We start from the raw sequence: 17474 nt of genomic DNA, 5'->3' as shown, positions 1-17474 counted from the left end.
AAAGGAAAATGGTGTTCCTAAACTCACAGTTGTGATAAAGATAAACTCCATCCTTTACTACTTCATAGACATAGGTCCGACTTTATTCTGTCCCTCAGTTGTGTGGATTTCAGCACCCAGAATTTTCATCAGATGACCTATCTTATCTCCTGTAGAAATTTTAAAATTGAAGCCTACGTATTTGATACCTCCGATTTGTAGAAGGCTGACCTAGAGTTTGGAAAGTTGACAGGAACAATGTGCGTTAGAAATTGTAGGGAACAGGATAACTTATTTGTTGGTGGCAATTGGTGGAGCCCTGGTAGCGCAGCAGACTAAAGCACTGTTATTAACATCAGCTGCCTGCAGTTACTGCAAGTTCAAATCTCACCAGGCTCAAGGTTGACTCAGCCTTCCATCCTTTCTAAGGTAGGTAAAATGAGCACCCAGATTGTGGGGCAATAAACTGACTTTGTATAAATATACAAAAGTATGAAGGCTATTGCTTAATGCATTGTAAGCCGCCCTGAGTCTTCGGAGAAGGGCGGCATATAAATCAAATTTTTTTAAAAAATTGGCTATGAATTCAATGAAAAATTCCATCTATGGGTCTGTTTGAATTTCAACAGTTCCCCATCTATTCTGTGATGATGATAGGTATGTGCAACAAACTATAGGATTTGATCAAATAAGATCTTATTAGGATACATATTCCCACTAATTATTTCTTCAGAAACAAATGCTTTGTTTTTCTGTACTAGCCAATAAAGAAAATTTGACTTGAATAGAATAGAATTATGAGGCAATCAAGCTTTAGTAAAATGCTGTGACATTCTAAGGAATAGTTTAAATACTGCTTTTTTGCACTCTGGTATGACCTTTGAATTGACGTGTTTCCTGCAGATTTGCTCCCTTTCTTTTCTGCTATCAGGGGGGATTGATGACTTCTTGCAGATGATTACTTCTTTGTCCTTTTTATGACTTTATCAGCCACCGTTTCATGATGGCTTTAGGCAATGACAACAGTGCTAGTCAGGATGTTAGGTTTTAAGGAGCTTTGGAGAATGTGCAAGCATAAAATGGCAGAACTTAGTAACTGTTCTTATTCTACACTGTGATGCTGAAGATGAAAATTACAAAATCTAAGAAAAAGTGATTCAGAGAGAGAAATTAAGAACCCGGAAATAAATTTCACCATTTTAGTTGAAAGTATAAATGCAAAAGATAATGAGAGAAATACCACCAGAGACTTTTATTACTATATAAAATTACGGATGCAAAAAAGGAGAATAAAGCAGCTCAACTAATTAAACATTTCTTAAGCCATTATAGCCGCGTCATTATTGTGTAGCATACATCTGTGGAGATTTCAAGCACTGAAGAAAAAACCCAGGCTGATAACACTTCTTTTCAGAGTCAGATAACTTCCCATTCTTGAGGAAAAGGAGAAATGATTTCTCTAAAAAATACTTTTGCCTCAGTCCCTCAGGTCAGTTCTTCTTTCACTTGGAATAGTTGGCCTTTGACAAAAAGAGATGAGTATGCCAGAACATAACTTCTGATCTTTGACCTAGGCTTATTCAGTGGGGAACGTGATTTCTCACTGAAGAGTTTCTGATTAGTTGAACAATATATTAAATAAGTATGGACTATTACCCTGTAGCAAGGCAAAAAAATTTCCATTCCTTAATCCTATTGATTCCCATTTCATTTGGTCTTTCACACTTCTCATTTGTTTCTGGCTGTATGATATTTGGTTGCTTTTCTTAGGTAGAAAATTAAATATTGCATCTCGTAGGTACAAGGTGAATATTTGATTATTATGTTGACAACTATTTCTCAGAAGGCAATATCGATGGCTAGATTTTTCAGAGGTTCCAAATTACTGATTTTGAACTTTTGCTTTATAACTGTAGTAGTTATAATTCACCCTACACTCTGCCTATCCTGCTGCACTGCTCTATGGTGTCAGTTCATGAATGAGCAAAGCATGTTGGGAATATACACCAAGAGTATATAATCACAACACGGTCATCAGAGCATGAAGGTCATTCCAGCTGCCCAGTTAAAGCATGCAGGCAGCTATATTGGGCAGCAGTAATATAGGAAGATATCTGATGATCCCTTTAGTGACAGTGGCAAAGGCTGTGCAGGAGAAGGCAATGGAAAATGACTCCTGCATTTTACCAAAACTCCCTCCTCCACATATGCACATGATGCGTAAGATAAAGTGATTGATGATACAGCACCAGATGATGAGCCCTTAAGGCCAGATGCACTTAATGTGCTATTGAGGAAGAGCTCAGTGGTGTTTATGACATGGTTAGATTAAAGCCTTCAGGATGTCTAGTTGCTGATGTTGCCATGCAGACAAAAAAAAAAAAAAAACCCCAAACAAGCAAAAATAGAATTACAGTGGGAATATAGAATGTAAAAAATATGAACACAGGAAAACCAACACCATGAAAGGTAAAATAAAATGACTACAAATTGACATCTTAGGCATCTGCAAATGGAAATGGATTGGGACTGAATACTTTTAGTCAGAGCATCATACTATTTACTACTCAAGACATGAAAAATAAGGAACAACATTGCTTTCATAGTTAGGAATGGCTAACAGTTCACTTAGCCATTCCTAACCATAGCGTGACTACAGTTCAACAAGCAACCTAAAGGTAAAGGTAAAGGTTCCCCCCAGACATATGTGCTAGTCGTTCCTGACTCTAGGGGGAGTGCTCATCTCCGTTTCAAAGCCGAAGAGCTGTCCGAAGATGTCTCTGTGGTCATGTGGCCGGCATGACTAAACACCAAAGGCACACGGAACGCTGTTACCTTCCCACCAAAGGTGGTCCCTATTTTTCTACTTGCATTTTTTATGTGCTTTCGAACGTAGGTTGGCAGAATCTGGGACAAGTAACTGGAGCTCACCCCATTACGTGGCACTAGGGATTCGAACCGTTGAACTGCCAACTTTTCGATCAATAAGCTCAGTGTCTTAGCCACTGAGCCCCCGCGTCCCCAACAAGCGACCTAGTACTATGAATTAGACTTTATGGAAAACACTTTAATATGGCAGTTTTAAAGTTTATGCTCCAATCACTCATGTAGAAGAGAAGGAGGTTGGTGAGTTTTTATGATCACATTCAATTTCAAATTGCCCAAACAGATTAGTAGTGTATCAATGAAGACCTTGAAAAAGATAGCAAGATGCTGGGCTTTGTATGCCCACAAGAATCATACAAGCAGTGACTTTACATGTGATACTGTAGGGAAGTGAAAGTTGGACTTTGAAGAAACAGAATAGGAAGAGTATTCATGGTTTTCAATTTTGGAGTATTCACAGTTTTGAACTTTGGAAAAGATTCTTGAGAATACTGTAGATCATGGGTATCAAACTCATCATGTGATATATCACATTTTTTGCCTTTGCGGAGCCGGGGTGGGAGCAGTCTGTGTGTGACGCATTCAGTCCAGGGGCTGCCAGTTTGACACCCCTGCTGTAGATAGTCAAGAAAACTGACAAATAGATCATCAAAAATATCAACCCACAATTATCCCTCAAGATGCAAGGGACCAGGATCAAATGATCAAACTAGACCCATTATGTGAAGCTTTTCTCTAGAAAAGTCTATAATGCTGTTAATGGTAAAACGAAAGAGAAGTGGATATCTATCAGCAAGGCAGATAAACAATAGGTTGACCTTTGGAGGATTTGACGGGCCAGATTGGGAAGGATCCCTTTGGAGCATATCTATTTGTGTGGTCGCTAAGGTTCCATGACTATTTGATGGCACATAATCAGATGTAACTAAGAAATAGAAAATCACAATCATAGCTATATTTCCTACACTGCAAGTGTTGTTCTATGCCCAGTTTACGTATGATGCATTTAATATAGTAACCTAATGTCTTCTTCATCTGATTTTCCTGGTTCTGCTAAACCTGATACACACACACACGCACACACAAAATAAATATATCAGAAAGGTATATAGTTTGACAAAAAAAATAGTCTTAAAGTAACATTTTCTGAAATCAGAACTTGCAAATAGAGCTCTGTGCAGTTGAATAGGCATAACTGATTATTTTGGTTTTGCCATTTTGATATTACTGATGAAATCATAATATTTATATACTACAGCTGTCTATTTATCTATATTTCTAATATCTGTAAAATTACTTGTGCAATGCTTTACTTTCCAGGGTCTTTTTTTAAAAGAAAAGCTACTTCCTACTTTATGGGCAAGAGCATTTATTATACATTTCTCTTAGTGTTCAGTATTGATTTTTTTCTCCCTCCAGATACCAGTTATATCATAAAAAGTCAAAGAAAGTATGTTTTTCTAAAGATTTTCTTCCTAGCTCATAAACACAAGACCCAACGCACATACGCACACAATGAAAGTTATGGCATTCCTTTCAGAAAAGATTTAAAACCAGAATAGTTTTTTTAAAGGCTTTTTCACTCTACTTTTGACTTGAGAGAAAAAAAAAGTAGTCTTGCTTTAAGTTGTTTGGAACTGCTGTAGATTAATTTCAGTAATATGTATTCTGCTGCTCAGTCTTCGGACAGACTTTGATGTGAATGGAAAGTAATTGGTATAAAGATCAAATGCAGAATATTAAGTTTTTTTGTGTGTGTATAAAAGTTTTTATTTCTCTATCCCATTTTCCAAAAGAAGTATTCATGTTGCCAACTCATATATTATTATTGCCAAACAGTGGAATAGTTAGGGTAGCAACTCTCTTATAGAAGCTTTGGTTTCTGAAACCTTCTCAATGAACAGAGATTAGCACTCGTGGGAAAAGAGCAAGTGCTTAGCAGGCCTTTTTTTATTATGTAAAAATGACAAGCAACCTTCAAATTGCAGTATCTGGGTAATTTGAGAAGAGCCCAGTAATAGCAATAGCACTTATATACCGCTTCACAGTGCTTTCCAGCCCTCTCTAAGCGGTTTACACAGTCAGCATATTGTCACCAATAATCTGGGTCCTCATTTTACCGACCTTGGAAGGATGGAAGGCTGAGTCAACCTTGAGCCGGTCATGATCGAATTCCAGGCTTTGGGCAGTGAGTTAGCCCTGCAGTACTGTATTTTAACCACTGTACCACCACATATAATGCCAACCATTTACTGTATTTTTCAGAGTATCAGACGCTCCGGACTATAAGATGCACCTACCTTTTTGGGGGAGGAAAACAAGGGGAAAAAAATCTGCCTTTGCCTCCCAGCATCCATCCGGTATTCATCTGGCCCGTTCACTGTGGCTCATATGGCGCTGCTGTGGCCCATTCTCCGCTGCCCATTTGCAGCCACCCATTTGCCACTGCTGCGGCCCATTTGCCACCACCGCAGCCCATTCACTGCCACTTGTTTGCCACTGCTGCGGCCCGTTCAGCAAGGCCCGTTCCCCGCCACCTGGAACCGGCCGAAAATACGATGTACAGAAGCCGAAAACAGCCGAAGGGTAGGGGCTGTCGGGTGGGTGGGGCTTCAGCAACATTCAGTGTATAAGACGCACCGCAATTTTCACCCACTTTTGGGGGGGTGGGGAAGTGTGTCTTATACTCCAAAAAGTATGGTAATTCTAAGAATTAATGTACCTGTCCCAATAAAGTCTGATTAGATAGACATATCTGGGATTTTCATTCTGATTATTGAGATTGGGATTGTTACTGCCCCAATGTGCTTTTTCAAAAAGCAATTGGACTTTTTTTGTTTTTTCTTGAAGACGTTTCATTTCTCATCCAAGAAGCTTCTTCAATTCTGACTGAATGATGGAGAAGAGAAGGATTTATACTTCTTGCAGTCATCTGATTGTTAGCAGTCTCCAAGTGGCCTCAGGATGGGTTGAAACTATCCAAATTGCCTCAATCCAGAGAGAGGATTAATGACCAGATAACTGCAAGGAATATAAATCCTTCCATTCTCCATCATTCAGGCAGAACTGAAGAAACTTCTTGTATGAGAAGCAAAACATCTTCAAGAGAAAAAAGAAAGACAAGTTGCCTTTTGAAAAAGCACCTTTGGGACAACCATGACCTGGATGATTTAGAATCTCCATACATGGTCAAGTGCATCCATTCACATGCACTTTTTTTCTTTTCTTTTTCTCACCTCTCTGTCTCATCTTGCTATATTTTTCTTTAAAAATTCCTCCCTCCATCTTACAAAATATGCTGCTTGTGGGAATGTTTTTGAAGTGCTTAGATATGTGCTGATACCCAAGATGAAATTCCTTCAGTGTGTGGTACTAAAGTTAAATCTGTGTTGTCTGCATCATTCACTCAAAATGCCTTGAAGAGTTGCTTCGCTGGATTGATGCAGGACAAAGCCCATTTCTACTACTACCTTAGTTAGGATTTCCCATATTTTCTTACAATTTAATCTGCAAATAGGGTCAGGAATAAATTGGTTAAAGAATGGTCAAGGAATTAAATGTTAAGGTATTGTTGCTTTAATGATTATCAATAACTTTACAATCATTGTTAGTTACATAGCAATTATGTTACTTTGTAGAAGAGTAAAATTAATTTTCAGATTACTAGATCAGAGTCCAGATTGTCACAGCAATTTTACAATCATTCTAGAGAATTGGCAACATGGTGCCCTGGTGTACCCCATACAGATCTACATTCCCCAAGGTACATAAAAGTCCTGCTACTTCCTTGATAAGTAATAGCAGCCTCTAATTTGGGGAAGTAGGTCAATGGAGGTACATTGACCCTGACATGATTATTTTGCCAGTTCTTTTAAGTATTAACAATTAAGTATTGCAATTCATTATTTGTTCTTTGACCAAGTCGAACAGCCAGTCAGAGGTGCTGCATTGAGAAAAGATAAGCCAGCTTGGATCCTTGAGTAGAAAGTCATCAGGAAACTTCTGTGCCGGAAAAAAATCAGGAAAGAATAATTTAAAAGTGATTAAGACAAAAAGGTAGAAAGCGTATAACATTTATAGCAAGGTTATAGAAGTGTTTATACACGTCATAAAACTGTTTAAACCTGCTGAAGTTCATTGTAAGTAAAAAAAAAAAAGTTTCATATAATGCCTAATTATATCAGAAAGGGTGAAAATAACTTCTAAAAGTGTTTAAATAACTTTGTTTTAACAAATTCACAGCAGAAACTATGATGTTTAACCATAATAGCTATGAACAGAATCATGAGACCTTGAAAGTATCTTCATTAGTAGCTTCAAAAGGACATTTGGCTTTCTGTAGATGGTACTGTTAATGCTGAACTAATCGGGGCTTTGACCTGATCCAGCAAAAGATATTCTTTCTTTGTCTCTGTATTTTACTGCTTACAAAACCTGTCATTGTACTGTTTTATAGTATTAAATTGCTCTGTTAATAGTTAATAGCAATAACAATAGCAATAGCACTTAGACTTATATACAGCTTCACAGTGCTTTTATAGCTCTCTCTAAGTGGTTTACAGAGTCAGCCTATTGCCCCCAACAATTTGGGTCCTCATTTTACCCACCTTGGAAGGATGGAAAGCTGAGTCAACCTTGAGCCTGGAGAGATTCGAACTGCCAAATTGCAGTCAGCCTGCAGTCAGCAGAAGTGGCCTGCAGTAATTGCACTCTAACCACTGTGCCACCACTAATAGACAGCTTCAAAGTATAAATGACTCTACATTCGTAGTACCTGATGACTGAATATCATATAAATATATATTTTCTTTTAGTATCAAAGCATAGTAATGTCAGAATACGTACTTCTTGTATTGTACATATCCTGTTCAACTTTCTTAAAATCCACACTCTAGATCAATGTTTTTCAACCTTGGCAACTTTTAAGACATGTGAATTTCAACTGCTGACTGGGGAATTCCAGGAGTTGAAATCCAAACATTTTAACCTTGCCGACGTTGAGAACATCAGTTTCTCTGGATTAAAAGATCCTCACAGCTGGTTTTGAACATCCAAGAGAATTTGGGATTTACATTTTTAGTACCTCAGTTATCTTGTTGCATTATTCTTAAACCTAGTGGAAATGTCAAAGGCGGTATAACTTAAACAGATTTGCCCAAACAGGTGTCCTCAATTAGTATCAGAAGTCCTATGTAACAGAAAGTACTATACTGGAGAAGGTTGAATTATAAAATGGGACTCTAGTATTTATAGAAATCACTTCTAAAATTTCTGAGCCTTAGTGCATGCTCAGATTGGGCTAAGCCCACCCTGCAGTTGTTTACATTTGTGTATCAGTCACAAGGCAGTTTATAACAATTAAAATACGAACTGTAAAACATTAATATATTAAAACTATAGAACAGAATCAGGAACATATGCAGTCACTGTCAGCACCACAGGAAAACTGTCACTGTAAATCTTAATAAGATGATATATCAGAGGAGAGAGGCTTTCCAACAAATTATTTGGCACTATGCTGTTTAGGATTTTGTAAATCCATACCAATAACTGACTAATACAAGTAACCAAGAATAGATATAACATAGTTCCATATTACCTAATGCTTTTGGACTATCCAAAACAATCCCATTTTACAATAATATAGACATTATCAAACCATGGATCACTACATACAGGTTAACTAAAGATTGGGAAGTGAAAATAGACATTTGTAGGAGCAAGGTGTAATGGCCTTATGAATATCTGGGGTAAAATTTTAGTGTACTTCATTTATTTATTTATTTAAGAAACTGTATATGGCCTCTCAACTCACTCTCAGTGACCTCAGTGGCTTACAAGGATAAAAGTCCAATACAAAACCAAAAAAAAAAAAAAAAAGCAATAAGCCCCCTCCCGGTGGCAACAATCAAATGAACTGTTTGATGGCTCTGTCCCATTCTGGGAACCCCAGGCCCATTGGCAAAACTGGATCTTCAGGATCTTGCAAAAGAGTATCAAAGTGGGGACCGATCTTATGCCATGGGGATGATGTTCCACAGGGAGGGAGCGGCTATGGAGAAGGCCCTTCTTTTTGGTTCCGCTAAATGGACCTCCTTATTAAATGGGATCTGTAACATTCCCTGCTGTGATGGGTTGGGTCGATGTGGCTGGGAAAAGATGGTCCTTAAGATAACCTGGTCCCAAGCCATATGGGGCTTTGAATGTGACAACCAGTACCTTGAATTGGACCCAGAAACAAATCAGTAGCCAATGCAGCTCCCTCAGAAGTGATGACACATGTGCATATCTAGGTCTGCACAAAACCATGTGGGCTGCTGCATTTTGAACCAACTGAAGCTTCTGGATTCTTTTCAAGGGCAGTCCCATGTAGAATGTGCTGTGATAGTCCAGATGGGAGGTGACTAGGCCATGGGTGGCTATGAGCAGAGATTGTTGGTCCAAGAAAGGACGTAACAGGAGTACAACTAGCCATTGCACAAAAGCCCTCCTGACTATTTTTGTATTTTTGTTACAGTACATAAAGTAATTTTAAGAGTACTTTTAAACTGCACTTTAGGAATTAAATTTACTTCTAAAATAATAAACAGTAGTCAGTCCCAGAGGCTTCCCACATCAACTTTCATTTTGAAATGCAGACGCGTCCTTATGATATAAAACCTTATGACATTTTAATTAGGAAAATAGATCATGCAATTCCATACGATGGAATAAATTTTCCAAGCACTGCTGCTTTGGACTACTGCATGTTCTTGTAAATTGGAATAAAAATGCATTAAACTCGTCTAAATTAAATCAGTCTTAAGGTAGGGAGAGGGCCGGAAAGAGAGAAACTTGTTTTTAATTTATAGATGACCTTTCTTATACTTTAAATCTGGGCAAGGGAATATTTGTGTGCAGAAGCAACTGCAAGGTGGTGAAAAGCAGCTCATCCTTTTTTTGATGAGCCTTCTGAATTTGTTCATTTTATGCTGCAGGCAAAGGAGAAGATAGTGATATTCTCAGCATCAATGCAGATGCATATGACAGCGACATCGAAGGACCATGCAACGAAGAAGATAATCCAGATGTGCCAGAACGGACGGTTGGAAGCGGAGATGGTCAGATAGATGACCTTCAGAAAGACATTGAGAAAAGCGTCAACGAAATCCTGGGACTTGCTGAATCCTCCCCAAAGGATTCCAAGGCAGCAGCTTTAGCAGTTCCTCCAACAGATGATGTTCAGCCATCAGCACAGCAGCTGGAACTCCTGGAGCTTGAGATGCGAGCGAGGGCTATTAAGGCCCTTATGAAAGCTGGAGATGTAAAAAAATAGCCGCAAGGCTGTTTCATTTGTTAGATAGTTGGATTTGCTCTGATGAGTGTAGGGTCAGCTTCTTTCCACTCTACGGTCTATTTGGACTAGTTTTGACATTCCTCATTCAAGCCCTTTGGGTATTCTAGCTCATAGCTGAAATAGTTGGCAGCGGTTTATCAGGGCCATCAGTCTGCTTGTGTGACTTATGTAAATGGATTGGTTTGATGCTGGGTTTTTTTTTTTCCCAGCTGTCCTTTTTTTCCAGTCCAGGTTAGATTATTTCCCAAAGTGAATTGGAAACCAGAGTCAGAGGCAGTATGGATGCAGCTAAGCCCTGTTGCTTTACAGATCATAATAATCCCAGGGTTAGCTCTAGCTTTTGAGAAGTTGAAGCTTTGGTTGCTTTTAGGTAGTAGCTATAACTGCAGGGAAGTAAAACGTAGAAGCACCACACTTTTAAGAGAGTACAGACCACAAGAATATCTTGCATCATCATCATTTATGATGCTTTGTGATTGCTTTGGTACCAGCAACAAATGTTCATAATTCTATGGTTTGAAATTAAATTTAATTCATGTCCCTCTTAATGGTGACTTTGGAAATCTGTGTGTTATCTTAAATTCTATACAGGCGGTCCTTGCATAATGACCACTTGCTCGGTGACTGTTCGAAATTACAATGGTGCTGAATGAGGGGGACTTATGACCAGTCCATGAAATTACAGTCATTGCAGCATCCCTGTGGTCATGTGATCATGATGTGGGTGCTCAAGAACCTGGGCGAGCTGCAGTCACACATGATCGCCATTAGCAACCTTTCCTGCCAGCTTCCCACAAGCAAAGTCAACGGGGAAGCCGGCAGGGAAGGTCACAAATAATTTTGCAAGTTGCTCTTGCTGCTTTTTCTCCTGAGGAACCCCACTAGGGAGTATGAGATATCAGGGATTTTGTACTCCATAGCATTCCCCCAACCACCCTCTCCAGTGCCTGCTCCTAGCTCCTGCTAGGCAGCCCATTTACTTTCTGGTGCCCACCTGCAGTACCTTCCATGCTCCTTACCTGGGACTCCTGCCTCTTCCCACTGAATGACCTGCATAGTCATTAAAGGTTACATAGGGTTACAAGGGCAACTGGGATTACTAGGATTGTCATCCTAAATGATGTCACATGATGTCACACATTTAGTGATGGCAATACCAGTCCCAATTGCTGTCATAACCCTATAAAGCAGCTTTTGGTGGCTGAGAATAGATAACTGTGTAAATTGTAGAATATAAATTGATAGTTAAATATAAACCTTTCAGCATGGCTTAGATTGCATAATCAATATGATGAAAGTAAAATTTGAAACTCAAAGGATGCTACAGAGGCACCTGACTGTTAGAACAAGTGATACAGAAGTACTTAATTTCTTGACCTGTAAGGTTCTTTTCTGTTCTTTATCAGTAATGTTTTGGAACTTCTCTTTGGCAAAGCGAAATTATATTTACACTTAGTTTAGAGGGAGTTGTGTTTCTTTCTTAAATATTTGGCTATTGTGAACTATAGAGAAGAGTAAGGCTAGATGTGAAATATTAAAAAAAAAGAAGTGATTTTGTTTGAACATGCAAATGCTTTGTAATTCTTTGTTCAGGGTATGAAGCACAACAGTTTGAAAACACAGGTGGAAAATCAACATGTACAAATGACTGGCAATAAATTGATTTCTTAAGTGCAGATTCGGGACTTTTTTTCCCAATAAAAATGTTTGGGTCTAGCTGCTCTATGTTACTGCAAAACAGAGAAGGAATGAAGACAGACTGGTCAGGAAATACCCATTTTATATTACCCTGTATTCTCCCATCTTCTTAAGCCTGGTTATTTTACTTACAGGGGAAAAATGAAGATAATGGAATCAGGTAAACATCATAAACTGGAGTAAAGAGACAAAGATGGGTCGAAAAGAAGGAAATAGGTTTATTTCTCTCCTAAAGTGTGTAGGGCAGTTGACCGAGGGAGAAATCTAGGAGAGGAATGAATAGAAATTGACCCTCTGGTGTTTCAGCAAATCCTGCCTTTAGTTTGCAGAAATGATCAGGGAGCCAAACATATCAGGGGCATTTAGAAGCCACGTTTATGGACTATAGTTTTAGGTAACGTTGGTTTCAACATTTGAAATTTAAAAAGTAGAAACCTCTGACTAGGGAATTTCAGCTAGTCCTTGTGAACAATAGAAGGAATCACATAAGCATATGTGATTGGAATGGTTTCATAGAGATTAGGTAAAAGGTAAAGGTTCCCCTCGCACATATGCGCTAGTCGTTCCTGACTCTAGGGGGTGGTGCTCATCTCCGTTTCAAAGCCAAAGAGCCAGCGCTGTCCGAAGACGTCTCCGTGGTCATGCGGCTGGCATGACTCAACACCAAAGACGCACTGAATGCTGTTACCTTCCCACCAAAGGTGGTCCCTATTTTTCTACTTGCATTTTCTACGTGCTTTCGAACTGCTAGGTTGGCAGAAGCTGGGACAAGTAACAGGAGCTCACCCCGTTATGCGGCACTAGGGATTTGAACCGCTGAACTGTCGACCTTTCGATCGACAAGCTCAGCGTTTTAGCCACTGAGCCACCATGTCCCTACTCATAGAGTTTAGAATTACGTTTTTTTATTAGTTTTGGAAATATAAAATTGGTTTATATTTGTTTTCATGTAAGACTTGTTTGGAAAACAATGCATTCATTAAAAACGAAACCTAAACAATTCAAACAATTCGCTTCTTAGAAATATGTAGTAGGAGCTTAGGACTATTTAATTTTGTATTTGCTCAGTGTTAACATTATTTTGGTACTTAATCACCTGATTCGTGAAAGTTTTTTTTAATGAACCATCTAAATAATATTTAAGCCTTAAAGCTCGTTATTGTTAAGTACTTTTATTGCAGCATCTTCTTTTATGCAACTGTATATTAAACAGTTCATGACTTTGTTTTTTCAAAAAGTCAGGTTTAGACTCACTGATGTCTAAAAGAATACAATGAGTGGGTAACCTTTTCCTCCTAGCTCACAGTGCTTCCTACTTTTACATTTACATTTACATTTTGTTTCTATATCACTGGAGAAAGCAATTTTGCTTGGAAGAGTTAGTTGTAAAAGGAAACTAGGCCATCAAAGAACACGGTGGCTGGACTCCATCAAAGCTGACACCAGCCAGAGTATAAAAAATTGAAAGAACTCAAGATTGGAAGATGTGGAGAGTTTTGGCCCATAGAATCACCAAGAGTTGGACACAACTGAATGGATAACACCATCATCATTTGTTCCTATGAGGAAACAAATCGCTTTTTCCATCCCATAACCACCATCATTATGTGTAGTAGTATTATAAAGAGTATTGGAACCAGATTGGCTCCTATTTAATTAAAGAAAAATTACACGCAGTGCATCTTATCTATTTTACAGTGTATCACATAGCAGAAGATACAGCTATGGATCTTGACCTGGGAAAACAGAACTGACCAAGTTTGCAGATGATACTAAACTATTCAAGATCTCAAAAACCAAACGTGTGTGAGAAGAGTTTTAGAACAATCTTATTTAAATTGAAGAATGGTTAATCGAATGCGAATACAGTTAAATTTAAGTAAGTGTGAAAAATGATTGATGAAATAAAATGCCCTAATGGTATACACATATGTGACGGGGTCCAAGCTCTCTTTTTGTCATCCTGGAGAAAGCTCTTAGGGTTACAATGGATGGCACAACATATCAACTCAATATCTGGCAGCTGTGAAAAAGGCAAATTCCATGATAGGAGTCTTTAGAACGGGCATCAAACTCAAGGCCCAGGGACTGGATCCAGCCCACAGGGTGCTTAAATCTGGCCCATGGGGCTGCCATGGAAATAGCAAAGGACCGGCCCGTGGTGCCTCTGTCAGCAAAAATGGAGTTTGGGAGGGCTGCGAACTCCATTTTCACTGGCAGAGGGTTGCAGGAGGCTGTTGCAGCTGAAAACGGAGCCCAGGGGCCCGTTTTTGCTGGCAGAGTGCCCGGGCCACCACAGGTGCCCCAACACGAGTGACATTGAGTTGGCCACACCCACATTGCCCCCCTGCCCCCCCAGGTCAAACACAACCCATATGTAGCCCTCAATGAAATCGTGTTTGACACCTCTGCTCTAGAAAATTGTCAAAATTGTCATGCCTTTTCAAAAAGAGATGATACATTGCACCCAGAATTCTGTATGCTGTTCTCAGATACCACATTTGGGTGTGTGTGTGTGTGTGTGTGTGTGTGTGTGTGTGAAATAAAGTACAGAAGAGGGCAAGCAAAGTGACTGAAGGCTCAATACTCTTCTGTGAGAAAAAGCTAGAATGTTTGGGACTCTAGTTTAGGAAACAGCCAAGTGAGGGGGAATATGGTTGAGATGCATAATATAATACATGCTGTGGTGAAAATGGACAGTTTTGCCTCCTCTCTAAACATCATCCATGGAGTAATTTGGAGGGAGGTTGAGAGCAGACAAAAGAAAGTATTTCTTCGCTCAGGGCAAAATTAATTTATGAAATTCACCATCACAAAACTTGATAAATAACCATTAAGTTGGGTCGCTCTAAGAAAAGATCAATAAATTCATGGAGAGCATGTCTATCAAGGACTACTAGTTTTGAGATTCAGGTTTACTTTGTGGTTGAGAGCAGTGTGCCTCCCAATATTAGTTGCAGGGTGCCTCCCAATATCAGTAGGAAGTATTTATCCATCTCTTATTTATCACCAGTTGAGACACATCTGCTTAGCCATTGTGAAAAATGAAATTCTGGATTGCAACGGATATTGGGCTGGTTCAGCAGGCCTGCTCTTCATTTCTTTCTCAAATATGGAATTGCAATAATATAGAGCCAATTTGTTAAGACACCAGGCTAGAAACTTGGAGACTGTGAGTTTTAATCTTACCTTAGCCATGAAAGCCAGCTGAGTAACCTTGGGCCAGTCACTCTTAGCCAAACTCATTTTAATTAATATAGCAGATTTCTTCTCTAAAGGTGCTGTAATGTCCATGAGGACATGCTAGTAAATCAAAACGGTTCCATCAGAAGAATTTGTTTTGTTGGACTTACAAAAGAGGCTGTTTAAAATATTGGAGAAATTCGTAACAAGGATAAACCATCTGAATGGAATTATAGACCAAGACTGTTGTTGTAAAAAGAAGGAACACAACATTGGTTTATTTAACCAGAATTAAAGTGGGACATGTTCTATTTGGGCTGTTCTTTTTGGATTTGCTGATATCTGGGCTACAAATATGTTGTGTACTGGATTTGCTTACATTTAATATAGTGTTTAACATTTTCCCTTACAGTTACTTTATATATCTTAATTTGATTGCATTTAAACTGGCTGTGCATTTAAAAAGTAAAGAAATTTGGAGAACTTGCTCTTTCTAAAGGAAAAATTATCCTTCTTTGTTACGTTAAATGTTAGGGTTTTTGTTCATATTAGGGCACTGGGATTACTTTTACCTTTGCTAGATGTGTTTATAATTAGGAACCAAGACATGGAATGATTACCTGAACGGGATATGTTGCTATCTGGAGGGATTCTTTTCCAAAACTGTTGGCATTTGGAATGAAAGAAATGTGTACTGAGTTTGTTTACAGTTAACATGGTGTTTTCCCTACAGTTGCTCTAGAAGAAAAGGATGTTTATGAGATTTTTTAAAAGGAAAAATGGTCCCTCTTTGTCATTTTTAACTGTAGGTGTTTGTTTGTTTATTTACAATAGGATTACAGGACCACTTTATGCCTTTTAAATGTGATTTTGCTTACATTTAAGAGTTCAGATGTGGAATGTTGAGTTTTATATATGTTTATTAAAATTAATATTTTAGAGGTCTGTTTGGATTTTGGGGCTTTGGAGTTTTTTTGCTGGCACCTGGATTGGAGAAGATGTTGGATTTGCCTACAGTTAAGAGATGAGTGATGGAATGAAGAAATTTATATTTGTTAATTAAGAGCAGGTGAAGAGATTATGAAATTGTTTATATTCAATGTGATGAGGGTGGGAAATTGATTCCTTGGAGGGGATTCCTTTTCCTTTTTTAGTTTGCTATTATCTCTTACTGTTGTAACTAAAACCCTTAATAAAAATTATTTTTAAAAAAGTGCACCACACACACAGAGAGATTTGTACATGTGCTGTGGATACCAGCCTACATTAACAATTCTTCAAACTGCCAGCCTCATGCCAGCTAGTTATTCAACCTTCAGTGAGTCAGGGATGTCATTTGGTCATTTGCTGAGACAAATTACCCAAGCCTTTCTTTCTTTGCTGGAAATAGAAAAATGTGACGTCTTTTTAAACAAGAACAGCAGCTACAGATAGGGCAAAAAAATGCTGTCTATCTCTTCAGCAGTCTCAGTACTAATTTATAAGAATTCTCAGGAAATGGGAAGCCCAGGAATAATTAAGGCAGACAGAATATTTGTTTCATGAAACGGTTATCTCTGGAAAAAAAAAATAGGTAAAAACATATCACTAGGAACCTTGTGCTAAGTTTATTTTTAATTGTCTGTGCTAAAGTCTAACATTTTTATTCCTCTGTACAAATTAGAAAATTGAGTGTATTCCAGCCTTGCCTTCTATCCTTCAGGCTGACTTTAACTTTAGTTATAATCCTCTGGTCATGTGTATATTAATTTGCAATTCATATGTGGAAAGCTACCATCTAGTCCAGTGGGTTTCAAAATCCATTGCTGCTGGTTCACTTGTGGGCGCGTGCGACGCTTCTGCGCAGAAGCATCTGAGCAGGTGGGCGGAGCCTCCTGCCACCGCCACTACCGGTTCGCCCGATCCAGGGTGAAGCGGTAGCAACCCACCACTAATCTAGTCGTCTACCTGGAACTGCATAAGTTACCTTTTGTACAGATAGTCCTTGACATAACAAGCATTCATTTAATTACGACAACCCTGAAAAAACTGACTTAATGATCAGTTTTGCACATTTATGACTGTTGTAGCATCCCCACAATCATGTGATCAATCTTTGGCAACCATCATGTATTTACAATGGTTGCAGCGTTCCAAGATTGTCATTTGCAAAGTCAATGGGAGAATTTATTTATTATTCGTTTAATGTATGGCAATCGGGAAGCGAGATTCGCTTAACAACCACCTGATTCACTTAAAAATGTAAGTAATCTACTTAAAAAACATGGTAAAAATGATCATATAGTGGGGCATAATTCACATAACAATTGTCTTGCTTAGCAATGGAAATTTTGGCCTCTATTGTAGTCAAAGACTACATACCTGTACTGCACCATTTTTTTTTAAAGAAAGT

General features: G+C 38.6%; 1 protein-coding gene across 1 annotated transcript in view; it reads left to right on the top strand.

The window, feature by feature from the left end:
• CAAP1 (caspase activity and apoptosis inhibitor 1) overlaps nt 1–11877 on the top strand; it is a 32705-nt gene extending 20828 nt beyond the window's left edge. The window contains exon 6 of the mRNA XM_034410546.2: nt 9843–11877. Within this exon, the coding sequence (XP_034266437.1) occupies nt 9843–10180 (338 nt within the window). The 3' untranslated portion in view covers nt 10181–11877. The remainder of the gene's footprint in view (nt 1–9842) is intronic.
• The last annotated feature ends 5597 nt before the right edge of the window (nt 11878–17474 follow it).

This window comes from Pantherophis guttatus, chromosome 2, assembly GCF_059756535.1.
Source record: "Pantherophis guttatus breed Tessera chromosome 2, ASM5975653v1, whole genome shotgun sequence".
Taxonomy (NCBI): domain Eukaryota; kingdom Metazoa; phylum Chordata; class Lepidosauria; order Squamata; family Colubridae; genus Pantherophis; species Pantherophis guttatus.
Note: the sequence above shows the minus strand (reverse complement) of the source record. Positions and strands in the feature narration are given on the sequence as shown.